The sequence below is a fragment of the Anabas testudineus genome, chromosome 17, assembly GCF_900324465.2.
Source record: "Anabas testudineus chromosome 17, fAnaTes1.2, whole genome shotgun sequence".
Taxonomy (NCBI): domain Eukaryota; kingdom Metazoa; phylum Chordata; class Actinopteri; order Anabantiformes; family Anabantidae; genus Anabas; species Anabas testudineus.
Genome location: NC_046626.1, coordinates 18,093,143 through 18,118,891, shown reverse-complemented (window position 1 = coordinate 18,118,891; position 25,749 = coordinate 18,093,143). Strand labels below are relative to the sequence as shown.

General features: G+C 37.6%; 4 protein-coding genes across 5 annotated transcripts; 2 read left to right on the top strand and 2 right to left on the bottom strand.

Moving 5' to 3' along the window:
* Positions 1–665: 665 nt before the first annotated feature.
* si:ch211-284o19.8 (protein lifeguard 1) lies at positions 666–5,409 on the top strand. The gene is made up of 6 exons (XM_026375275.1): positions 666–779; positions 1,934–2,231; positions 2,412–2,612; positions 3,111–3,239; positions 3,633–3,776; positions 4,953–5,409. The coding sequence occupies exons 2-6, from the start codon at positions 1,944–1,946 to the stop codon at positions 5,085–5,087; spliced, it is 897 nt and encodes a 298-aa protein (XP_026231060.1). The 5' UTR covers positions 666–779; positions 1,934–1,943; the 3' UTR covers positions 5,088–5,409.
* Positions 5,410–5,759: 350 nt separating this feature from the next.
* On the bottom strand, positions 5,760–13,436 carry parp2 (poly (ADP-ribose) polymerase 2). 2 transcript variants are annotated; one of them, XM_026375273.1, is made up of 17 exons: positions 13,267–13,436; positions 11,950–12,159; positions 11,394–11,561; positions 11,133–11,203; positions 10,551–10,601; positions 10,022–10,118; positions 9,837–9,912; positions 9,638–9,740; positions 9,398–9,551; positions 8,999–9,137; positions 8,807–8,870; positions 8,592–8,726; positions 7,706–7,833; positions 7,361–7,460; positions 7,034–7,132; positions 6,771–6,895; positions 5,760–6,325 (listed from the first exon to the last, which is right to left on the bottom strand). In XM_026375273.1, exons 1-17 carry the CDS (start codon positions 13,337–13,339, stop codon positions 6,166–6,168), a joined length of 1,953 nt encoding a protein of 650 aa, XP_026231058.1. In that variant the 5' UTR covers positions 13,340–13,436; the 3' UTR covers positions 5,760–6,165. The 2 variants fall into 2 exon arrangements, with proteins under 2 accessions (XP_026231058.1, XP_026231059.1); XM_026375274.1 differs by having other exon boundaries at positions 11,133–11,200.
* A 649-nt stretch (positions 13,437–14,085) lies between these two features.
* Positions 14,086–18,228, top strand: mettl17 (methyltransferase like 17). Its single transcript, XM_026373705.1, has 14 exons — positions 14,086–14,250; positions 14,560–14,701; positions 14,837–14,986; positions 15,224–15,311; positions 15,618–15,699; positions 15,846–15,919; positions 16,000–16,094; positions 16,186–16,256; positions 16,530–16,637; positions 16,757–16,825; positions 16,915–16,965; positions 17,046–17,138; positions 17,637–17,833; positions 17,967–18,228. The coding sequence occupies exons 1-14, from the start codon at positions 14,182–14,184 to the stop codon at positions 18,055–18,057; spliced, it is 1,380 nt and encodes a 459-aa protein (XP_026229490.1). The 5' UTR covers positions 14,086–14,181; the 3' UTR covers positions 18,058–18,228.
* A 4,867-nt stretch (positions 18,229–23,095) lies between these two features.
* On the bottom strand, positions 23,096–25,590 carry sdr39u1 (short chain dehydrogenase/reductase family 39U, member 1). Its single transcript, XM_026373787.1, has 6 exons — positions 25,456–25,590; positions 24,669–24,775; positions 24,490–24,572; positions 24,224–24,345; positions 23,946–24,098; positions 23,096–23,773 (listed from the first exon to the last, which is right to left on the bottom strand). Exons 1-6 carry the CDS (start codon positions 25,469–25,471, stop codon positions 23,346–23,348), a joined length of 909 nt encoding a protein of 302 aa, XP_026229572.1. The 5' UTR covers positions 25,472–25,590; the 3' UTR covers positions 23,096–23,345.
* Between the last annotated feature and the right edge of the window lie 159 nt (positions 25,591–25,749).

Here is a 25,749-nt window from a genome sequence, read left to right as displayed (position 1 = left end):
CAAAAGCTACACCATGAAGACCAAAGAATGGGGTGTACAATCTCAGAATGTTTACTTCTTTAATTTAATTTAATAAGTATTTATATTGTGAAGAGACAAATAGAAACATTGAAAATTTAAAGATTAACATGTCCTAAATGCTAACTGGTTGTACTGTATAGTGATTATTACCTCTATGCTAGTAAAAGCCTTTCTCCTAAATGATGAAAGATCTTTTGCAAGAGAATATTAGCACATGCAGTGTGTCACACACCTGACACCCCAATATTGTAATAAGGCTGAAATGTTTAGTTTCGTTTAGAGTTAATAAACCAGAAATTTGTTGAAACCAATATTTTGTACCAGGATGTCAGGAAGAGAAAAAAGAAGGAAAGGGAGATGTCAAAGATGGTGGAGGCAGTGTTATGGTATGGCCATCTAAGACTGTCAATGGACTGATTGTTGACAGGGGTACCAAGGTCAATTCTGGTGTGTACAGGGCTAAACTCTCTGCTCACATTCAGACAAATGCTACAAAACTCCACTGATCCCACAATGACAACATCTGAGCTAGAATGAAGCAAGTGTGGCTTTACCATGTTTCTACACTTTCACTTCCTATAGAGAGGGATTTTTTTTTTCATCACTTGAAGCTGTCAGGAAGAAAAAGACAAAACCACAGGTGGCTAAAATAAATAATGCCCATCATTACACACTGGGTGCATTTTGTGTGGCCCCCTGACAGAACACACAGGTGTTGGACTGTTGTTCTCTTGCACAAGTGTAATCAAGCAGAAAAGGTAAGCTTGTTCTTTTTGTTTCCTATTACAGTTAAATAAAATACTGTATCTGAAAAGAAATTCTACTGTTAACTCATGCAGATTCTGTTTTGGTTTTACTATCTGACGTTTTGATAAATCTGGCAGCAGAAATCTCAGTGATGGAGACTTCAAAACTTTTAAAAAATAAAACATAATCAAATGCTAGATACATATGAGTCATTATACAGATTTTGGTGTGTATGATTTTCACTGTTTCTTGTTTAATTTATATTAATTGAAGGGAATTATAAGGAGTAGCTTGTGTTTGTGTTTTCTGGATGATGGATGATGAACATGTCTCCAGTCACAATTTTTGATGCTAAAAAAAATGTTTCAATAAAACTAAGTAGTTTTACATATCATCGCATCTTTGCAACATAAAAATATAAGTATGTTTAGAGATCGGAACAGAAACAAAAATTGCGTTTCAGCATAAAGCTTTCTTCAGACACTTTTCTATGTGTTGCTTTAAAGCTCAGGTGTAAATAATTCAATTAACGGCATCTAAATTCCATTTTGCAGCTTCAGCTACATGCTGGGTAAATGTCAAACTGTCATCTCTTAGTGCAATACTGCAACACAACTGAGGCATCTTAAGATGTGTACCTGTGTTTGGTAGAGAGATAGTAAAATTACATGAAACTTCACACATGACACAATGTTCTTGGGCAACAAGCGGGCAGCAACTCTGGTTGAAGGGGACTGATGTAGGTGGACCGGTTCATGTTGCGGGCAACTGTTGAAAATTACTGGTTTCACAAAGTGAACCAACAGACAGGAAGCCTGGCTGGTGTTGTTTTCTGGTAAATAGACAGTTTCTCCTCAGCAGGCTTTTTCATAATTGAACAAATACTAATGATTTAACAAATCTACAAAATGGTGAAAACATCCCATAGTTCAGACACCAGTTAATGAACAAATTTACTGTAATTTCAGCTGCAACAATTAGTCAATCAATAGACTTAATCGATAAAGTGAATTTCTCTGTATTTGGGACTGTTTAACAAAACAGAAGCAAATGAAAACTGTAAATTGCAGTCCTCTCTGGACAAGGAACTACCCACAACCAGATCTGTCTGTTTTCCTTTTTTATGATCTGACCTTTAACTGAAAACATTGTCTGTGGTCCACAGTTTCTCTACAATGTCTTCAGATACAGCCGACCATGTTGCATCCGAAGAGATGGAGCACGTCCCTGAGACCGATACGTCCTCACCACCACCAACACCAAACTCTAATGTAGAGCAGGAACCCCCACCTTACTCCGAAGAGCCATCAATGTACCCTTCACCCAAACCTTCCATGTGCGAGCCTGCCACTGGTTACGAGCCTTCTCCTGACATAGACCCAGAGGCCGTGCCACAAACAATTGCCATTATAGCATCATCTCCATTTGATGACAAGACAGTGAGAAGAGGGTTTATTAGAAAGGTTGGTACTCTATTGACTCACAAAATCATTTTGATATATACTGTATCTAGACTCTGCTCTTATTTAAGCTTGTAAGCTTGTTGTTGTATATTAACGGATGGATTGATTGGTGCAGTTGGTTCATGAGATTAACTCCCTAACGTGGTGTTAAATCTATTTGCCTTTTCTCTCCCTGTGCAGGTGTTCAGTATCCTGACTCTGCAGCTGTTGTTCACCTTCAGTGTGGTGTGTGTGTTCACCTTCTCCAGCGTGGTCAAAAAAGCTATAGTGGATAACATCTGGGCCTACATCAGCTCCTTCATCATCTTCATTGTGGTCGCAACTACCCTCAGCTTTTGCAAGTCCTTAAGTCGCCGTCACCCCTGGAACATTGTGGCACTGGTGGGTCAATCATGCAGAAGCATAAAACACCAAACACCTCATCTATTTATTTTAATATGTTGGATTTTAAATACTATCACACAACATAGTTATGTTTTTGAATCAGATGAGAAATGATAAAGAAGAGAAATGATAATACAGTATGTTTTGCTGCTGTCAGTGCTAAATGTTGATCAATAAAGAGCACTCTTATGTAAAAACTGGTAAACTAAAAACTACCCCAGTAGAAGTTAAAGTAACAAGCTGGTACATTCATTCTCTCGTTTACTGTTTCCAAAGAAAAACCTCTAAATTTGTTTTAACAGGGTCACAGCTTCATCAAAAGTGGAGGTTTTGTTGGTATACCAGATTCAAACTAGCTTTTTCTGAACCCACCAAGTTTCCACTGGGGATAAAAAGACATGTCTGGACTTTAATACAGTTTTCAATGAGGATTAATCATTTAAAGCAAAACAAAAATGAGCTAGACTATAACATTTTTCATGTATGTGCCTTTAGGTTGTGGTCACAATAAGCCTGTCATACATGGTGGGAACCATCGCCTCCTTTCATGAAACCTCTTCCGTGATCATCACTATGGGAGCAACACTGGCTATTTCTCTCGCAATCATCATTTACTCAGCACAGGTTAGACAATAACGATAAACCAAAGAGCTCAGTTTCCTGTTGTTATGAACTGTTGTTGCACTCAAGTGTTGTTAATAAAATCCATATCAGACCTTAGCAGGAGATATTTTCAAGGTCAAATGTGAGAAATCTGATTAGAAAGAGTTTTAAAAGCAAACTACAAAAATTCTTTACTTGCATCTTATCTCACTTTAATATTAGGAACTTGATATTTTTAACCAAAGCATCACTTTTGCTCTGGGAGACAGCAAAGAAGGAGGTTTAGTGTTGAAATTTTATGTAATAAAGAATAATAAATATGGTAAGATTAAAGTTTAGAATAAGAAAAATGTTGTTTGTTTAGCTAGCAGAGAATGTATTGATTAAATTAAGTACTGTCTATGTTATTTGCAGAGTCGTTATGATTTCACTATTTGTTACGGCGTTGCACTGGTTCTGGCTGTGGACCTGATCATGTTTGGATTCTTCTCCATCTTCTACTACTCTGTCGTCACTGAGATCGTCTATGGATGTCTGGGAGCACTGCTGTATTCACTAGTAAGAGAAAAAATACTATATATACATTGATAGTAATACTACTACTGTATATAACAGGATACGCATCTTTTGTGATCAGGTGGAAGGACCCACATCTGTGGCAGAAAATTAACTAACCACTTAAATAAATCTGTATGAGGTGCAGTCGAGCATTAAAACGTATCACACATACATGCCTAAAATAATATTTAACATTGTGACTTGATTTTATTTAGAACAAACTATAGTAGAGCAGCAAAATAAGTCCCCTTATACATTAAAGCTCCTGCACTCCCACACACTGAGTCAACTGTATTCACAGGGACTCCCTTCAGGTTTCTTATAGCTCTGACAACAACTACGTACTACCAAACCTCTAATATACGAGGTAATTATAATATGAGTAATGAATAAGGATAAATGTCTAAGCTGTCCTGGCCTAACAATAGTGTAATAGTAATTACAATTTCATATAGTCTGTAAACACATATTTACTACTGAGAAGGCAAATAAATAAAAAAAAACACCTAACAAGTCATAGTTTAGGGGCTTTAAAGGCAATCAGGATTTGCCAAAAAAAAAAAAAAAATCACTCCTCTGCAAACGATTCTCAGCCTGCACAGAAGACAATCTCATGACTGTTAATCTCCCAAAAGACTGCAAATGTTTATTAATCTTAAATTAAATATTGTTGTTCTGAGTTCTTCTACTCCTTTACATTTAAATCACTGCTATAGTTACTAGCTAGAAATTACATGGACGTTTTATACAAACATCACAAAGTGTTAACATTAGTGTCATGTTGAACAGATGACTGTCTTAGTAATGAAATAGTAATTTAATTTTAAAAGAGCCTTCCTTTTACTTTCGATTACTTTAAGTATGTTGTACTGATAGAATATTTGGACTTTTACCCCAGGAAGGTTTTAAAAATATGATTTATTTATGATTTGACTGTAGTATCATTACTATTATTTATGGATAAGATCTAGATAAGATTCTTCCACCACCACAGAACATGCACAACACTGAAGCAGCAAAGTGGAATTCACTCATTTTACTATTCATTTATTTTACATTTTATTATTTAACCCTACACTTTTTTTTTGCTATAACCTGTTATATTTTACATGAATAAGGCCTGTTATACACATATTTAATGACTGACCCTTTCTTAAATCTCTCTCGCTGTCTCAGTTCCTGATGATCGACTGTCAGATGCTGATGGGGAGATCGAGCCTCAGTCTGGATCCTGAGGAATACGTCAACGCTGCACTGCTGATCTACCTGGACATAATTCTCATCTTCCTCTATCTACTGGGGAGGAGATGAAACTGTGTGCACAGAATACATGTACACATACCAACCTGTAATCACAATGGAAATGTTCTTTATTATTATAATGTATATAATGTGAGTTCAACCTGTTTTAAGTAACAAACAATCAATGAATGATTATTTTTACAAAATATTGTCTTTTGTTCAGTTTTAGCTAAATCATTTGCTTTGACAGTTACTGAACTAAACAAAAACATCTAGCTCCTAATTTCTTTTGCATTTATTCAGTTTAAATACGCATCTCAAACCTGCCTAACTGAGTTCTGCTGTGCAATGTATCATGCTATGTCAATTAAAGATAGACACTGATAATCCAGTAGATCCATAAGGCTGTTTATAATACATACATCATAATAAATGCATATGCAACATGCAATACGGTACAACATTTACAGACATAAAGAAACATGGAGAAAAAGTAGTGCAAAATGTTCTTCATATCACATAAATCCCTTCTCACCGCAGTGATTTGGTTCATCTGTAACCCCCCTGTACTAATCAAGAAATATTCTGGAATTATATGACACAGTGTCACTTTCTGAGGCATATGTTGAGATCAACTTGTTGTTTTACTAGAGAATGCAGAGAACCGACTGTATGAAAAGTCTAAGCACTTTTATTGGTGATGACTTGAAATATTCACTCATGTATATATATTTACTGCAAATTCGACTTCAGGACTGCATCTACTACTTATTTAACTGTTGATTAATGTGTCACTTACTGTCTTTATTAAGCTATTAAACATTTCATGTATAAAATGTCAAAAAGTCATAAAAATGTCAGCTAGAATTTTACACAAGGTAATATGCTGTAGATATTGCCTGTTCTATATTAGCAAAATCGACACAAGAGATTCAGTTTCATTTCAAAAACATTTTGGAAAAATCCTGACTAATTTCGAAGCTCACTAACAAAGTAAACATTTCTTTAATCCGCCCGGAGCCCGAAGTGCGTTTAGGTTTAACATCCTACGACCCCCAAAAACAAGAGTCACACAGTGTCTACCAGCACATCAAGAATCATCCCGGCCTTGTGGACAGGAAATCCTACGGAGACTGCAGTTCTAGCCTCACCAGAGCGAAGTATAGTTGAACTGGACCCGCAGCAGGTACCTCATACGAGTTTGGGCAGGGTTGTAAACGATATACTCATTGTAGAGAAGGGAGTAACCGGTGTTTGTACCCACCCCTGTTTTCACCCCAGGTCCCAGTGGCACTGTGACTCCATTCCTGAGAAAGAGACAAAAGAAGGTAAATAATAGTTGCATGTATTTTAGGATGAAAAACAAATCACACAAACACTAAACACACTATAGAACAGACTGAAACCTAACCATGTTTCTGTAAAGTTATATATGTACGTATACTCCTGACAACAGAACTCCTCCACATCTCATGAAACAGAAACACTTCTTTGATAGCACTTTGCTTTGATGTTTTTCTCGTTGACTTAGAATTTTGCTTGCCTTCTTCCTCACTTGTAAGTCGGTCTAAAAGCGTCTGCCAAATGACTACATTTAAATATATATGTAAGTATTCTATATGTAATGTTTGTCATTATGTATTGCGTCCTTGTCCCCTGTTCTCTTCCACCTGCTTTGTCTTTGCTTTGGATAATTTAATGACTTTTTGCTGTTGCACAACATGACATGTATCTGTGTAGTGAGACACTAACAGAGTCACTGAGTTTTTAGGGTCAGGTCCAGTCTGTCCCAGGCCCTTGGTGCTGTGTTTTCCAGAAGGCAGGTTGCTGGCCTCGTAGTCAGCATCCAGCAGCTCGTTAGAGTCTCCCAGAGCGACCTGCGACCACACACAGGGAGCGTAAGACAAGAAGTTTCACCTCATCCAGTGATTTACAACTGTCAGAATGGTTAAGCAGTGCAATGTTACAGAGGCCATTTAACAACCAAAGCATTAATCGTGGACAAATCAACTCACCTCACACAACAACAACAGTCCGACGTTATTGTGCTGATTGGCAAAGCAGTAGTTGGCGCTTTTTGAAGACATATCAGCAAAGTAGATACCTTTACCAAACTAGATGACAAAAGAAATTACACATAGTCCATAGATAATTTTATTTCAAAGAAAAATCCTGGAACACACACCTTGTTGAATGTTATGGTTTAACAGAGGTAGCAACACTATTATATATGTATTTTATTTTATTTGGACTACTACTTTACATATTTTGAAGCAGATTACTTTTAAAAATTATCAAATTAAATGTATTTTTCTTTCCAACCACTTATCCATCCTACGTACCATGTAGCCAGTGACAGGAGCTTCAGGTGGGGCCACTCTGAGCCCCTGACTGAGGATGCCAACCCAGTTAGACAGACGGGAACCATGCCACAGCAGAGTCCTAGTAGTCACACACACACACAGTGACAAGAAAAAACAGTTCAAGTGGATGTTTTTACCAGATGTGATAAAAATCTGCCCAGACGTTTCAGGAATATAGCACTTGTAAATTGTATCTAGTTTATCAATGAATTAAAGTGGATGTTCACAAGAATGGGACGAAGGGACATACAGACATACCAAAGACAACTGTTGCTGATACAGAGGCATAAGAATAAAGTAATAATGGCCTAAGTCCTATAATACCTGTTGTGTAACTGTGAAAGGAAATTGTTGCTCTCCCCATCTCTGTCCACTGAGAAGATGTCAAGGACGGTCATGGTGTAGTCACTATGGGTCGGGGCGTGAGTGGACTGCAGATACTTCTCTATCACCTTCAACAAGGATGATAAAAGTCTTTACAAGGAGACAACATCAGCTACACAAAGTTTATCCAGTTTTCTGCAGTTTGATTCAAATTTAGTGTCTTTCCATTGTTATAATATATCAATATAAGAATATATATCAGGCAGTTTTGTATGTATTCCTTTGTAAGATCTGCTACACAAATACACAAATATTTTACATCCCGACATGTCTGGACATTACTGCAGAGCATATCTGCCTTTCTGAATCTCGTGCAGTAAATTTTCATGATGGCACTATACACACATTTGACAGTGTATTAGGTACAACAGTCCTGCAATAAATTCTCACTTCATGAAGGTGATAATTATCAGTTTTCATTGAAAATTTCAGAGAGGTGCTGTATGATTTAGTTGTATGATCATTGCGATCGATGTGTTTTGTTCTGCTGCTGAACTGTGTTGCATTTTACTAACAGTTGTTTCTATTATTGTCTATTGAAAAATCCTAGTCTTTTTATACGAAGCTAGGATAGATAAATAGCACATTTCATACGTGAAGGCAATTCAAAATGTTTTACATAAAGCATCAAAAACAGCATAAAAACATGGACAAAATGATTCATGGTGGCTATAAGTTCAGTCAATGGCAGAACAAACACATAAATAGACAGTTTGACATTTCTAATTAACTGTTGTAACTGATACAAATTTCATGTCTTTTCTGAATGCACAATATTAATCTTGATGTTTACCAATATTACAGATATGAATAGCAACACACAGACCTTGTACTCATGGCTGCTGGAATTCAAAGACTCCAGTTTGCACTGAAGGGAGCAGTAGTGTCTGTCCAGAGGGTGCTCGTCACTGTCTACACTAGACTGGACCATTTTCACTGCAATCTGGATATCACTCAATGCCTGAAAAAATAAAAAACACAGTGGATACAGATGTTGTACAGTTTTTACAAAATAAAGTGGAAACCAAAAAAGTACTTTACCTCCAACAGTTCAATTTTTTCCTTCAGCTCTTCCTCTGTGCGGATGATTGGAGGAGTTTTCAACCTGGAGAGTCACATCTTTTAGTTACAGCAAGATAGAAATCAATGTGAAATGCTTGCATAACATTATTAAGACAGCTTTCCTGTTGCACAACCGTATGCTATGTTCATGCTATGCTGCCTATTTCCTACCCAAAATCATGCGGGATGCGGGTGTAGAATTGGTTGCAGGCCTCAAGAAGCTCACGACTGCTGCCCTTCTTCTTTAAACACGCCTCGATTCTCTTCAGTGCGGCGTAGCCTGCACGGATCTGCTCTGATGTCAGTTTGCCTTGAGGTGAAAAAAACAAAACAAATACTTATTTGAAAGGTCTGAAATTACTGATCAGCTGAATGTTCTGATACAGTCAGATGGAGATAAAATGACTCTGAGAACTTGTTTTATTGCATCTTTGATTTAAAGTGAAACATTTTACATTTATATTCTGTATAAAGTCAAATTCCAATATAAGAATAGCATTAGTAGACAAATAAGAAATGTAAAGTATAATGGAACAAATACATTTCTGTTTCTGATCCTGTCAGACTCACCAAGAGGGGCTTTTCGGGTGTCGAACTTCATCTCTAGCACACACTCCTCCATGGCTTTGATGTCACAGATAAGGTCCAGGAGGGACTGAATCTTCACATCCAGCTTGCAGATCCTCTTTTTGGGTGCAGTATCCACTGTGGTCTGGTTCTCCTCCTGGGACAGTGAAAAAAAAAAGCTTCTGTTATTAAATAGATGTTGCAGAGATGCTCAAGTTGTTGTATCTTCATCACTAAATGTACCTTTTCATTTGTGCTGTAGTCCATGAAAACCATGTCATATTTTCCAGCCACTTTCTCAAAATTTGCCCGTTGCTCCCACTCGTTCTTGGTCTTGTCAAAGAATCTGTAGAAAAACAAACAAGTTTCAAAATGTTATCAAACCCACTTCCATGTGAGACAACTTGAATATTTTTTTCTTTTTTTAAATGCACATTCTCACTTTTTCTTAAAGATATCTTTGGCTTTCAGCAGGTCTCCTCCACATGCTGTAAAGCTGTTTTGACCCACTTTGCCCACTGATGAAACAAGAGAGATAAATTGTTTGGTCAGTTTGGGTTTCAGAAAATAGCCGATTTATACTTTACTGTGTAAACACAAACATTTCACAGTACAGAGTAAACTCACCTCTCCCCCATCTCATCCACACACTGTAAATTTTGGAGCTGTCATCTTCCAGCAGCTGGATCAAGTAGTATTTGTTGTTGTTAAACTGAAGATTTGTCTGCAAAATGAGAAATGATGTTTGGTACAAGCTTAAAAATGTTTTAAAAATGTCTTAAAAATTGTTTTTAAAATGTTAACTCAGTGCTGTAGTCCAGTTAGAATTTACAAAAATATATGAGCTGCTTTGTTAGAACGGACTAATCACACATCTATCACACATTTACACTGACGTGTGGGTGAAAATAGTCTGAAGTTTCTATTTTGGAACAAGTAAAATGTAGAGCAGGAGTAAAATCAACCTTAAAACTAAACAAAGATATGGAACTATTCCTAATTACTAATATACTCAATCATCATTTCTAAAGGTAAAAAAATGCAGCTTTTGATTTCATTAAACTGAACTTGAGCTTTAAGTGTAAGAAAAACCCCAAATAAAATGTTATATCTCACTGTGACTTAACTCGTAATCAATCATTATTAATCATTTTACCTGGTTTAACATTACGTCGTAAACATCGTTTCCTTCACAGTAAACATGAGCCTAAAATACAAATGAAAAAATCTGTTACAGTATAAGAATGAAGATCACTGCACCTGATTTAGGAAAGTGAAGTTCTGTTAAGTCAAAAGTTAACAAACACAAAGTTAAAGGTTAAAACAACACAAATACTAATATTTGTTTGTAGCTGCAGCTGACAAGGATTTTCCTTATCAACATTTACTTTTTTATTTATTAATTCTTTATAAAATGTAAAAACAAGTGAAAGCACTGATGTGATGTCCTGACACTGTTAAGTTTGTGAAACAGATGTATTCACTATTTACTTCAATCTATTTACTTCAAATAAGCCTGTCTTGGTAGAATAATCATATATAAAAACTAAAATCCATTTCCCTATTTGTGTTGATTTATACAACAGTAACAAATCACTCATCACTCATATCATAGCCTATTACTGGGGTTATGCTCACTTGAGGAAATGTAACTGGAGCAGTGCTTTGCACAAAAACCTACAGTCAAACCACAAATAACATGTAAGTTTCACATCTATTGTTAACATAGATGTTATACCTTTCCAAGTTTTGCTTTGCATTCAGAGTCCACTGGAGCTTTGCCCTTCATGACCACGGTCCTCACAACTTCTGTTCAACATCCAGACATCAAAAACAAAACATGAATGAGGTCACTCGGCATCTTGCATAAGTAGATGTTTTTAAAACCAGCAAAAACCGAAAACAATTTATAATGAAGTCACAGTTCCTACAGTCATCAACAGTTTTACCATATTCTGCATGACATGTAATGATAAAAACAAAATCAGATCCACATTACCTTCATTTTTTATTTCTTCTTTGGGCATTTCTTCTGTTTTTGTCTGACTCTTGCTTTTCCCTCTCCTCCTCTTCGCTGCAGGTTGCTCTTGAATCTCTTCCTCTTCCTCTTTAACTTGAACTGGCCTCCCATTATGAGCAGTTGAGTCACCAGCGTCGTTCGAACTTTCTGGGCACAAGTGATCAAACAGAAGATACATTTTTAACATTTCAATACTCAATGCTGACAAAAGAATTGAAGCAGACAACAAATAAAGTTGTTATGATAGGTAGGGCTAAGTGCTAAGTAGAGTTAGCACTTAGTTGAAAATGCTCTTACGACGTGACAAATAGGAGACGAGACATAAAATGTTTTTTTAGTTGGATTGGTTTACTAAAAACTGTTGACTAAAAAACAATATATGAAATCTAATAAGAAGTTACTAATAAAATACAAAAGTAATAAACACTGATATGGAAAATTCTATATGAAATTAAAATAAAATGATCTTACTGTCGTTCAGGTCCTACAGAAAATCATAGACAAACATGAAATCAAACACAGCCTTCACACACACCTGATTTTACTATCTGAAAGCGAATCTTCCTCTTGTACTTTGTGACAGAGTTAATCTGGACCATCTTCTTCAGGTCCACTTCATAGGCCGTCCCAGAGCCCAGAAACATAGTGACAGGGTTTTTCCCTACAGACATGGCCGAGTCCAAAAGGTCACAGTCTGCAGGAGAGTACGGTTGCCACTGTCCATCATCTCCCTCCCACTGCCACACTGATCACACACAGAAAGTAGAGCTGTTTATAACTAGGCATACTTAGATACTTACACGCTAAGACTTCTAACTGCCAAATAAGTGTATTCTGCATTTTAAAAAGAAATGTATTATCAGCAATGATGATATAAACAATGTCAATAATCAAGCATAACATACATGTGGTGCTTTAGTGCTGTAGTGTTTTTTGAAAAACAAGTAGTATTTATTGTTATGTACTTCAGTAGCTACCAGTGGCAATAAGTAATATTTTAAGTATTTACATTTTACTTCCAGTATAGTTTGGAGGGAAATAATGTACTTCCTACTATACTACACTTAAGATACTCTGCAGATGTAGTTTCTTAATACATTTACCTTAGTACATAAAGTAGTTACTGTAACTTTTAGTTACACATATTAATTGAATATGCTGTTTTATCATTAAGATATGAGCCATTCTGATTAAAGGGTAGTTTTACTTTTGGTACAGAAAAAAGAGATAAATTCACATTTTTTGCAGTTTAAGGGAAATATGTAAAATATAAAACAATAATCTTCCTATTAAAAATAAGTTACTGTGGTGTGTATCTCTCAACATTTATTTTTTATTGCTTCTAATTTAAGGGAAAATGCTGAAAAGGGAAATGTTTTTGAAGTAATCCTCTTACATCTGTACATGAATTTACCTTAAAATAAATAGTCGACTTGTGCAGAAGCCTTTATGAAACACATGTGGACATATGTGCATTCGTGTTATAAACTGCATCAAGTTCAATAATGTTCAAAGTACTTTGTTATTGAGAAGTCAGTTTCATGGAGTACTCAGAGTACTCCAGATGTGTGCTTAGTACTTTAACTTGAGTATTTGAAGAGGCATGTGTGGTGGTATCTACTAGCTAGCTAACGTTACTTCTGTCAAATAATGGGTTTGACAGGGAAACATAAACCTAAGAAGCAAGTTAGTTGTTCGGTATAAACTTTAGAACAACATTAAAACCTGCAGTGAAGATAATTAAAGTTATAAAACATTAATTATCGTCCACTCTCCGCTCAGACATGTCCCGACTTGACGTTTACTGACGGTCCAGCGGCTAACGTTAGCTAACGTATCCTCCCAAACAAACCTGCTTTTGTCGAGGCTTCTTCAGTTTCTGCTGCAGCCTGACTTTTATTTCTGGAGCTTCTTGTTCGCCTCATGTTGGTTTAACGTTATGTGAAGATAATTAACTATTTACAGTAACTAAGGGGAAACAATGACAACAAACACGGCGGGAAACTTCCCACTGCTGGCTTCTCCTGGTCGGTGGACAAAGATCGTTTAGCACGAAGATGAGTCACTCCGTGTCTATTAGCGGTTAAAATCATCTACGGAAGTGGTAAATAGTCTGCATACTCTAAAACTAACTTAAAGTACAAAAATAATCCACTAGAAAAAACGTTTTAGCTTTCTTTCTGTCTTTCTTTGATTATTATGTATTTTAAACACCACTGAACTTGATGCTTTTAAAAATTTGCCTTCATAGGTTTATTAACTTGTGAATTCAGGAAGAAAACTACTTAAAAATCGCCAACCAATAATAATTTGGATATAATTGGATATTCTCTAATTAGACATTTGCTATTAGTAGTAATAAAAGGGCAAACATTTGGGGGATACAAAACAGAAAAATAGCACTTTTTAAAATAACAAACAATTTATTGTAAAGTCTTTATTACAATGTAAACTGCAAATACATTTTGAAGGGAGGATTTATAAAGAAATCTATTAATTAATAATAAAGTCTGTTAGCTACAGACCTGCTGTGGAATTTAATTTAGACCGTGTGTGTCAGAAAGCTTCGACTGTTTCCGAAAATAAATACAGAGTGAGCACTCCTGTGTTTCATCTAATGCGGAACAGAACTTCAAGAGCAAAGGTTCCGCTCTAGGTGGGGGCGGAATTATTTTGCTGATGGATCGGTGAAAACCTAACGTGCTCCGTTCTTATCCGTGTTAAGGTAAAAATAAATAATTTCAAATACCTCTTGAACCCCGAGGATATGGCTTCACGGAGCTATGGTGCCTGTGTCCTCTGTCAGAGGGCGGCTGTCGTGAAGATGTGGTTCAGGGTGAGTGCGAGTTGTGGGTGTCATTGAACGCAGCATCTTTACCATGGAGGTCAGATAAATACACTGTCATAGAAACAAAGGCGATACTGAGTTCAATACTGTGCTTTATTTTATAATAACAACAATGTTGTTATATATTAATAACAATATTAATTCTTTGGTGTTAATTAATTAAGTTAATTAGAGAATAACTGTCTGTTGTTGCTGCTTTAATCTTTAATCACCAGCAGTGGTTCTGCTGCTGTTACCCTACTTTAAGAGGTGGTAAAAAAAACAAAAAAGCCATCTGATTTTATTTTTCATCCTCAGAGCATGAGTGGACCTGTTCACCCACAACCAAAAGTAGGTTACCTAAAAGGTGAACCACACAGGAAACACCCAGGTGTGACCAACATGAAAACTCTGCACCTACCTGAAGAGCTCCAAACAGCTGCACGGTCCATTATTCACAGTAGGTTTAGTTATAACAGGGACTATCTCATGATAAGATAAGAAAAACTTTATTCATCCCAGAAGGGAAATTCAGGAATATGCCACATATTTGTTTTTAAAATAATGCACAACGCTTGAATCTCGCCACCTGTAGGTGCTGAGGTGAGTCGACTGACAGATCAGACTCGCACCCTCACAAACTTCCTGTGGAGCAGAAAACGACCAGTCGAGGATGTGACTCTGAGGCAGAACGCTGTGAGCCTGGAGAAGAAGCTTTGGGAGAAAGCGATGGAGAAGAGAGAAGGTGTGTAAAGTACTGTATTAATCCACAAATTAAAGAGAACGTGTAAGTAAATGAACTGTAATGACATTTTATTATGCAGCAGGTGGACAAATTTAAACAAACTGTATGTGTAGTATGTGTGTGAAGGATGGGTGTAATACTCTGAGCTATTAAGTTGTTTCTGAACGTCTTGTCAATTTGAAGCTGTAAAATATAAAACGGAGCCAGACTGAAAAATTAATTTGCTTTTCTTTACAGATATAGATGAACAAGTACTAGAAGACAACATCAGGAAGAAAGTGCTTTCAGAGCTCAGAAGAACAACCTATCGCTGGACTCCCATGAAGTAACACTCGCATTCATATATAAAATTTCTGAACATATTGGTTTAATTTAACATAAATGATTTTTATGGAAGCATTTCCAACAAGTAGAAAAGCGTCTTTAAAGACACGATGCAGGTCTGATTTGTACTTAAACATTCTATCACTTTATGATCCATTAGAAACTATTTAAAGCTATTATATTGACACATTCTGCATAAAAATGTGTCATTAAATTAGGCAAACGTGAAGAGACATTTTGGAGCTTTCAATTTTGATTACTCCTGTTTGAGCGTGACATGTAGACGAGCTTAGTGTTTGTGTGTCAGGTATGATGAAGACTTAGGGGTGGTGTACATGGCGGCTCGACTGGCTGGGGGCTACGCTTCAGTGAGGAGAGCATTAAATGAGGTATGATCGAGTGGTGGAGATCCCTAAAACATACTGTCACTTACAGTGGTAAAACCTAGAAAATGTGCTGATTACTGACCTCTAGATGTGTTTGGAGGTCAAACCTCTGCTTTTATCTGTCCTAAATCACAGTTTTTTACTTCCAGATTCAGAAGCGAGATCCCTCCTTTGCCCCTCAGTCTCTCCTGGATTTTGGTTCTGGGTTGGGAACAGTTGTGTGGTTAGTTTACAAAACTGTTGTGACATTAACAGAGCTTCTGTCTGATTTACATGAATAAATTCAGCATGTTTCTCCTGCAGGGCGTCACACTCATGCTGGGGCGACACTTTGAAGGAAATGGTGTGTGTGGACAGTTCGGGGCCGATGAATATTCTGGCAGAACGACTTCTCAAAGGTACACACAAACACTGTGCTTTTTCTTTGTCTGTGCTTTTGTCAAATAGTTCATCAGAAAATCTCAGCATTTCTTTTCTTCTGTTGAGCAGGTGATAATGAAAGAGCTGAACCCCACATCAAACAAGTCTATTTCAGACAGTTTCTTCCTGTTTCTCCTAAGGTAAGGTCATGTCTGTTTTTAATTTAATTAATTACATTCTGAGTGACAGACGAAGATATAAAAGCAGATTATTGCTGCATATGTGATAAATCGGAGACACAAATTAATGTGGTTTGATGTGGAAAAGTGGTTTCTGGGTAACAGTTGTTAAAATTAGGAGCATCTTTAGTGTTTCCTCTTTCAAATTTGTGTTTGTGTTTGGAATTTTTATGTGAAGTGCAACATATAAGTCTCAAAGATACAGACCTGACAGTGCAGTGTTTCTCCTCTCAGGTGCAGTTTGACTTAGTCACCGCAGCCTTTACCTTGTCAGAGCTTCCCAATGTGAAGGAGAGAGAAGAGGCAGTGGTCACACTGTGGAGGAAAACAGGCTCATATCTGGTCGGTTTAAATAAATATGTGTGGATTTTGTGTGTGAGGTCCTGTTGTGTATAAATTTCAACTCGTCTTTAAAACCATTCTTGTATCTGGAAATCTTATTTTATTCTTCTTTGGTACAGGTGCTGGTGGAAAACGGGACCAAAGAAGGCCATCAGATTCTTATGGAGGCCAGAGACGCTTTATTAAAGGTATTCAAATACAAAAAATAAAATACCACTTTTAAATGCAGCTAATGGAAGCTGGCTGATAACTACAGCTTCAGTTTTTCTATCTCCAGAAACAAGAGAAGATTGTCTATGACTCCAGACCAGCGTCAGTGTTCGCTCCAGTACGTTTAAATCCCATCTTTGTATAAAATAGCATGCCGCACTTTGTACAGCAGCGTCACAGCTTATGGTGTCTTTTTAGTGTCCGCATGAACGGATGTGTCCTAAACTTACCCGCGAGCCAGTCCTACCCTGCAACTTCCAACAGATGTACCAACCTCTGCCTCTTCCTGGGGTAAGATTGAACAAACAAAGTCTCTGCACCCGCGGATACTGTGTGTGACAGACCTTTGACAGAAACATGAAAAGACTCTCATGTAGTCTTAGTTTTTATTTATTTTACAATGTTTCAGTCTCCTGGACCTTTTCTAAAGTTATCTACAAGGTTTTTACTGAACCCTAGGTGGCTATAAGCTTAGAAAAGAATCCAAATCCGTGAATTCAGTTTGTTATGTTTTACTTACATTCAGAAGTCAAGAGGAAAAGTCGGAATAAGTACAAAGCTGGGAAAGTTAGGATTTTAAAATGCCTACCTTCCTCATGTGTTTGGACTTTACATTTGTCTCATTACATTAACTGTTTACCTTTGTTCCTTACATTGCTTCACTGCTCGTGCTCACTTCCCTGTGTAAAACATGTTATTTACTACATGTTAAAGTATTTTTTTTAACAGTTAGTGACGGAAGGTAGAAAATAGAAACATATTCTGTATAAAAATATTCTGTTTTTTCAGCATAATAACCGTCAGACAGAGAAGTTCAGCTACCTCATTCTGACTCCGAGAGAAAAAGCCGAGCCAGAATCAGAAGGTGTGGACTGGGCCAGGCTGATCGCACCAGTGCAGCGCAGAACGAGACACGTCCACTGTCGGATGTGCTGCTCCGATGGGCAGCTGCAGCACGTGGTGGTGACGGCAAGAAAACACAGCAGGTAAAAGTCCTGCAGCAGCATTTGTAAATGAATGGGTTTGGTTTGTGTGGTTCAGGAACTGGTAAGTGTATGTTGTCTTTTGTTGTCCAGTCCACACGTTCTCTGACGAACATGTTTGATTTTCTTTAACCAGAGACGTGTACCGCTGTGCTCGGAGCAGTGACTGGGGAGATCAAGTGCCAATTGTTCAGACGGTCGAGGACACAGAGAGTGATTCGGAGTGATGATTCGAAAAGGATAAAGACTTTTGAAACATGAACTCAACTGGAGATAAAACTGCTGCCACATCACTTCTACATAGAACATCTGCATTTTCCTTCAGGAATTGATACAACACTGACTCACTGAAAAACTATAGTTTGGTTACTATATCAATAAATAGTTTTTAAAAAGTACTACTTGCTTTACTTTACCAAACTTTATTGTGCACCACCTTAAACAAACCGAAGGACATTTTTAAAAAGCATTCTGTAATTTTAGACCACAAGAACTCCTTAGATCTGAAGATCGTGGGATTTACTGTGTATTGTCTACAATTTGTGATCCACAGTTCTTGTTTAAATGAATGTGTTTGACAGTAACAGGTGAACAATCACAGATTAATTCAAACACGGCAGCTTGTTATCTTCATAGTTACCTCTTTATTTTTTACTGATTAAAGTTGTGTGCTAATTAAGAGAATCAGAAACAAACCGTTTTGCATTTCTTGGTTATAATTTATAAAGAAATAATAACAACTAACTGATTAGTTTAAATTCATTTAACTAGCTGATTTTACTTTAATGAGACTTTAAAGTACCTGAATAGATAAATTGGATACAGAGAAAAATAATTTAATAGCATTTAATACCACAATTTCCCCAAGGCGATCAATAAATTATTATTATTATTTTATTATTATTAATATCTTGTCCTAATCATGGTGCTCCTCCGCGCCGATCCAGAAGGTGGCGGTAGTGCACCTACCGTCAATAAACAGCAGAAGAAGAAGAAGAAGCTAAAACAACAGCGACGACGAAGAAGAAGAAGCCATTTTCGCGAACAGTCTCCCGTGTGTTGATGGAGTCGCTCATTTAACGGTGCAGAGGTGAAAATCCTCATGTGCAGCCTCGTCCAAGGTACATGTTGACGTTATGCATCAGATCATATCGTTAATGTGTCATTATAGGTGTTTATGCGTCCATGCGTGGCTATTTGATGCGGTTATTTCCGCACAGGGGTTAACTGTTAGCTCGCTGCTTCAGCTGCTGCATCCGACCTCATTGTTTGTTTTAACCAACAGAGTTATTTTACATTTTATCAATGAAAATTAAAAAGACTGATGGATTTGTGCATGTGGCTGCAATAAAAGGTGCTTGCATCTAACCTGAGTCAAGAACAACCGGACTGTGATTGCTCTTCAATAATCAAATGTCTTCCTCCTTTTTATATTAAACATTTAAAATACAACTAACAAAGTTAACATCTGACAGAAAAATCAAATTTTACTTCACTACTCTTTGTAGCAACAAGAGTTTGCAGTGGTGACATGTACATTTATTTGTTACCTTAAAGATATTTAGTTTAGATTGTAATCAACTAAAAAGTGCAACTACTATTATAATTGTTATTATGGGTAGTACCTAAAGTTTTTATTTATAAATGTTATGCATGTTATGCTTACATTAATTACTAGAGAGTAGGTTGGCGGTTTACAGAAAACATTTATATTCATATTATGGTGGATGTACACTTCTCTTTTACTGCTGGAGTAACTTTTATTCTGTCAAACCTTGATGATGAGCTGCATGTGAGTCCGTGTTTCACCTGAATCTTGTGATTATTCTTTCACTGCACTGATGGGTTTGATGATACAGATACCGATGAAGCTGTTTCCTGTTCTGCAAGCAAAGACTAACCTGTCATGTTTTCTTATAGGACTTCAAATTCAGGTCTGGATATATTTTAATAATGTGAGGTCAGTATCAGCTCGTGCTTTTCATTCATTTTTATTATTATTATTTCTTAAATAAAACTTCTAAGTTCTAACTTATGGAAATGATGCACATGAAACAACAGCACCATCTACTGACTTTAAGTAACCCCAAGTTAAACTAACAGCCAACGTATCTATTTACAATTTTATTTTATTTGATCTTTTTCAGGTAACATGGAGTGAATCCTCTGTTGGATCATCCCAGTTTCAAATTTAGTTTTTCCATGGACTACGCTGAATTTCATTTAAATTATCAAGCAGCAACAATCGGTTCTTGAAGTTGATGTGTTGGAAGCTGGAGAAATGGGCAAGAGTAAAGATCTGAGCGATTTTGACAAGGGTCAAATTGTGATGGCTAGAAGACTGGGGCAGAGCATCTCCCAAACAGCAGGTCTTGTGGGGTGTTCACGGTGTGCAGTGGTCAGCACCTACAAAAAGTGGATCAAAGAAGGACAACCGGTAAACCGGCGACAGGGTCATGGGCGGCCAAGGCTCATTGATGCACTTGCGGAGCGAAGGGTAGCCCATCTGGTCCAGTCCAACAGTAAAGCTACTGTTGCAGAAATTGCTGAAAAATTTAATGCTGGCTGTGACCAGCAGGTTTCTGAACACACAGTACATCGCAGCCTGCTGCGTATGGGGCTGCGTAGACGCAAACCGGTCAGAGTGCCCGCTCAGACAGTTGTCCACCAACAGAACCGTCTAGAATGGGCACGTGAGCATGAGAACTGGACCACAGAGCAATGGAAGAAGGTGGCTTGGTCAGGTGAATCACAGTTTCTTTTACATGATGTGGACGGTCAAGTGTACGTGCGTCGTTTAACTGGAGAAGAGGTGGCACCAGAATGCACAATGGAAAGCGGTCAACCTGGTGGAGGCAGTGTGACACTCTGGGCAATTTTCTGCTGGGATAGCTTAGGTCCCTGCATTCATGTGGATGTTACTTTGCCACGTACCAACTTCTTAAACAGCGTTTCAGACCAAGTACATAACTTTATGACAATGGTGTTCCCAGATGGCAGTGGCTTTTTACAGCAGGATAATGCTCCCTGCAATAGTACAACAATTGGTCAGGAATGGTTTGAGGAGCATGACAAAGAGTTGCAGATGTTGCCTTGGCCTTCAAATTCCCCAGATCTCAATCTGATTGACCATCTTTGGGATATGCTGGAAACACAAGTCCAGTCCGTGGAAGCTCCACCTTGCAGTTTACAGGACTTAAAGGATATGCTGCTAACATTTTGGTGCCAGATACCAGAGGACACCTTCAGAGGTCTTGTAGAGTCCATGCCTCAGCGGGTCAGAGCTGTTTTGGCAGCAGAAGAGGAACCTACACAAGATTAGGCAGGTGGTTTCTATGTGCCCCAGCAAATTCAGGCACTTGTACACGGTTACAGACGTTTCCATTGAGTAGTACATGAACTTATCATGGACATGAATGCAGTGGCATTATTGTGTTTTCACTGATTGTCTGACTTTTTTTTTTTTTTTGGAGGGCAGCGTGAATGATGAGTTTTACAGATGTTATACAATCTTTAAAAGAAGAAAACCCAAGAATTTGGTGCAATTTATTTTGGGATTTGGGAGTTTTTCCTCTCCAATGTTGCCTAGTGCTTGCTCAAGTGGGATTATTGAGTTTGTTGCTGTAATTAAAGCTAAAGACGGTCAAACTAAATATTAGAGTGTGTGACCTTTCTTTTGGACGGGCAGTGTATTTTGTAAGGTCTTCAACCTTACACAGTAAAGTGCCTTGAGATGACTTCTGTTGTGTTTTGGAAACATATAAATAAACTGAATGGAATTAGTATTTGTTTGAATGACATTTAGCAGATGGGACCTTTATCAGACTCTAATGTAATTAATGAATAATTTTAATTGGATTTCTGTCCCTTCCTGGTAGAATTGGTTCAGTTAAATTTGGTTTCCTGGCACAGACCCAACCTTTTAGCATAGCTCAGAAAGTTTTAGTAAGTTTAGGGTCAGGAACGTGCCATTCCTGAGGGACGCGTTTTTAAATCTACATCCTCTTTTCTCTGACCTGCACTGAACTCTTTAAACTCTTTCTGTTGTACTGTGCGTGATTTTGAGTCCAGTGGATGCTGTCAAACAAACCTTTTTTATGTTGTCCCAGAGACTTAATATATTCCACCATCTGTAATCAATCATGATCACTATCGGGACGTTTAGGGTCTTAAACTTGGCAAATTAAGATGTTTCAGAGCCTTCAGCACAGAACAGTTTAAAGAAACAATTCAAAGCCCATTGTTGCCATGATATTTATGTCCATGATTAGTTTGTGTGCACATCTGATTGCATCTGTGGGTGTGTGGACTACTTTCCTCATCTGTTAAATTAAATATTGACACGTTACTATTTTAGTATAGTTTTATCCACTCATTTTAATGAGAAGTGTCTTTGCTTCTCAACATGAAGACATCAGCACCACCTTATCCAACACTGTCAATATGTTTATGTAATCCAATCTGGTTGAAACCCCCTTTCTCAAGTAATGATCTATTTTGGATGAGGTGTATCATTTAACATTCAGTACATTTTTCAGTAATGATATTAGTGATGAATAGAAGCCTGTTCTCTCTACAAACACACTGTGTGCCAGTCTTTATCAAAACACTTCTGTATTGCAGTGGTGGAATGAAAATGCAAATTAAAGAAAACTATTTTAAGAATGCAAATGTGACATAATTAATTTTTTGTATGTGTGTAATGTGTTAAATGCAATCAGCTTCCTACAAACACATGGCTGCCTTAAAGACCAACATCTGCATCTGACAAATGACTAAATGTAAACATAGTGTGCACATGCGTATAACACATGCTTGCAAAACAGCTTTGGTGCACGACTTTATCAAAGTTATAGTTACCTATTTATTTTACTGTGTGTATTATTTAAGAAAATCAAAGAAGCTTTAAAAAGCAGATTAGTTAAAATACGTTTGATAGGATATTAATTTTTACAGGTTAAAGTTGTGTTTGTTGTATTGTTTTGTTCTATGTTTGTTTTATTTTTTGTTGTCCAGTCTTCACTTCCTCTGACGATGGACTGCAAATGTTGATTTTCTTTAACCAGAGATGTGTACAGCCGTGTTCAGAGCAGTGACTGGGGAGATCGACTGTCAATTTTCAGAGGGTCGAGGACACAAAGAGTGATTCACAGTGATGATTCAAACAGGAAAAGACTTGAACTGAAACAAAGATAAAACTATTGTCACATTGCATTTTCTAACAGGATTTAATACTGAATACTTAATCACTGAAAAACTATTAATTCAATAAATAGTTCAGTCCTGCTTTACGTTACCAAACTTTATTGTGAACCCCCTAAAACAAACAAGTCCATTTCTAAAAAGCATTCTGTATTTTTAGACCACAGGAACTCCTTAGATCTGATGATTTTGAGTTTTCCTTTGTATCGTCTACCCATTTGTGTTCCACAGTTCTTGTTCAATCGTTTTTGTTCATGTTCTCTCAATATACAATATAATACAGTAAATATACATAAACATTCAAATAAATCTACTAATTCCCAACAATCTCCTTCAGGGCTGAGGTCAAGTCAGGGTACTTGTACTGAAATCCAGCCTCTAGAGTCCTCTTTGGTATGACTTTCTGGCCCTGAGTGAGGACCACGGCCCTCTCAGAGCCCATCAGGGCATTTAGGACAAAGACCGGCACAGGAAAAATAGTGGGCCGCCTCAGGACCTGGCCCAGTTCTTTAGTGAACTCGTAGTTGGTGTTCAGTGCAGGTGCGACACCATTAAAGACGTGCGGTACAGGAGAGGGAGAGTCAGCAGGTGGCTCCAGGCCATGAGCAATGATTCCTGCCAGGTCAGAGACGTGGATCCAGGGGAACGGCTGTCTTCCAGACCCCAGAGTGCCCCCAAGGCCAAGCCAGAAGGGCAACAGCATTTGCTTCATGGCACCACCATCACGACCCAGTACAATCCCTGAAAGGAAGAGAGAGAGAGAACTTGTCTTCATGCTTTGGTTCTCCGAGTTCAGTTTAGTTATTTTAGACATAAACTGCATTATAGCACTTAGTGTTTACGTTTGCTGTGTTTGACTCCTTCTTTTTTCAAGATACTTCAAGATAAAGTGTCTTGCACACTTTGTACGTACCCGACCTGACGACAACTTGTTTGGTGTTTTTTGCTACATTCTCAGGCAGAAGCGCAGAGGCCTCCCACTCTTTCACGAGGTTGGAGAAGAGGTCAAATGGTGTCAACTCACTGTCTTCTGTATACTCAGCTGTCAGACTGGGCTTGTAACAACCTTTGGATCAGAAAGAAAAGAACTGCAGAAATTGTATTTAGGTAATAACAGTGGTTACTGACAGTGGAGCGCAGCCATGAAATCTGGATCAGCTTTAATAAACTGGTTCTATCAGACAGACTCACCTACGCCTGAGACCAGCACCCAGGAGTGAGGAGGACTGGGAGAAGCAGCAATAGCTTGAGCCAGAGTTTTTGTAGTGTCAATGCGACTGGAGAACAAATCCTTTTTATAGCTTTCGTTCCACCTAAACGACAATTAAAACTCAGTAAAAGTGTTCGGTTAAAGAACAAAGACAGCTAAAGATCCAGCTTCTCAGGTGCAGGATGTGCTAATTATTTTCATTGCATCTGTTGTGGCTGTAGCTCTAGTTTCCCGGATGGATGCTCACCATCGCAGTGGGTTCATGAGATTCTCCCCAGCCAAGTTGACGGCACCTTCACACGGTGGAAGTCCACCAGACTCTAACTCGCCCTGCAAGAGCAAACAGGAGAAAATGTGGAAACAAAAACAGATCAAATCCTTTTTCCTGACGTGTTACTGATTGTCTGTAGCAATCTGACATCATACCCATGTTATCCTTCCTGGACCAGGCTGGCGAGATATCAATGTGACCTCATGACCTTTTTCTCTGAGCAGGCGGGTTAACTCACGGCCTACAAAGCCAGATCCCCCTCCTACAAGGAAGATGATGCAGACACATAAGAATCAAAGATGCAAAGAGAATTAATCACTTATGATAAATGTGAATCAGAGAAGTTATATCTACTCTAATTTCACTATTACATTTTCTTAAGCTACATTCTGTGTGTTATCCTAATCAAATTTAAGACTTTTAACCCTTTTTCTTTAAAGAAATGCAAAATGACTAGTAGGACACTACTAAGACTACAAAGCTACACACAAAATGACCACAAAATGCACTTTACCCGTCTATGTCTCATAATACATCTGAGCAAACATAACCTGAACACTATGACATGTACATGAACACTAATGTGTTAAATTTGAGTTAAAATATTCATTATTATTATTCATTGAATAAAATCAGCTGGCAGCAAACGCTTGGTGTGCGCATGCGTACAAGCCATGCTTACAAAACAGTTCTTGTGTATGACTTTAGCAAAGTTAGCTTTGAATCACAATTAAAACTGTGCGGTGACAGTGTGTAGATTTGATAATGTGTCTGGTTGCTGTTCTTACTTTAATTTTCAGGAAGAACACAACGAGCAAACAATTCGCTGATATATACATGAGTTTATGTCCAGTCTAATATTAGCTAGCAGCTAGCTGTTAGCGTTATGTCACATTGAACTTTTAAACATGCATATGAATCTCTAAAAAGAAGGGTACGTACCAATTAAAACTCTCATGGCCACCAAATTAGCGTCCAATGCCGAATAAATTAAATGAATCCTTGCAACAAGCACGAACTGTTTGACTTTAGCAGCGCTGCGCTGACCTGCGTCCAAACGACGTTGTAGCCTTTTTGGACTAGTAATGACTCCGTACTTTAGCCAAGCCACTACGTCATTTTGTAGTTTTAATTAGAGCACTGTGTGAACAATCTATCTTCATAATTACAATTTATTTTTACTGTGCGTATTATTGAAGGGAATCAGATCAGCTTTGATAATCTTCAGACACAGAG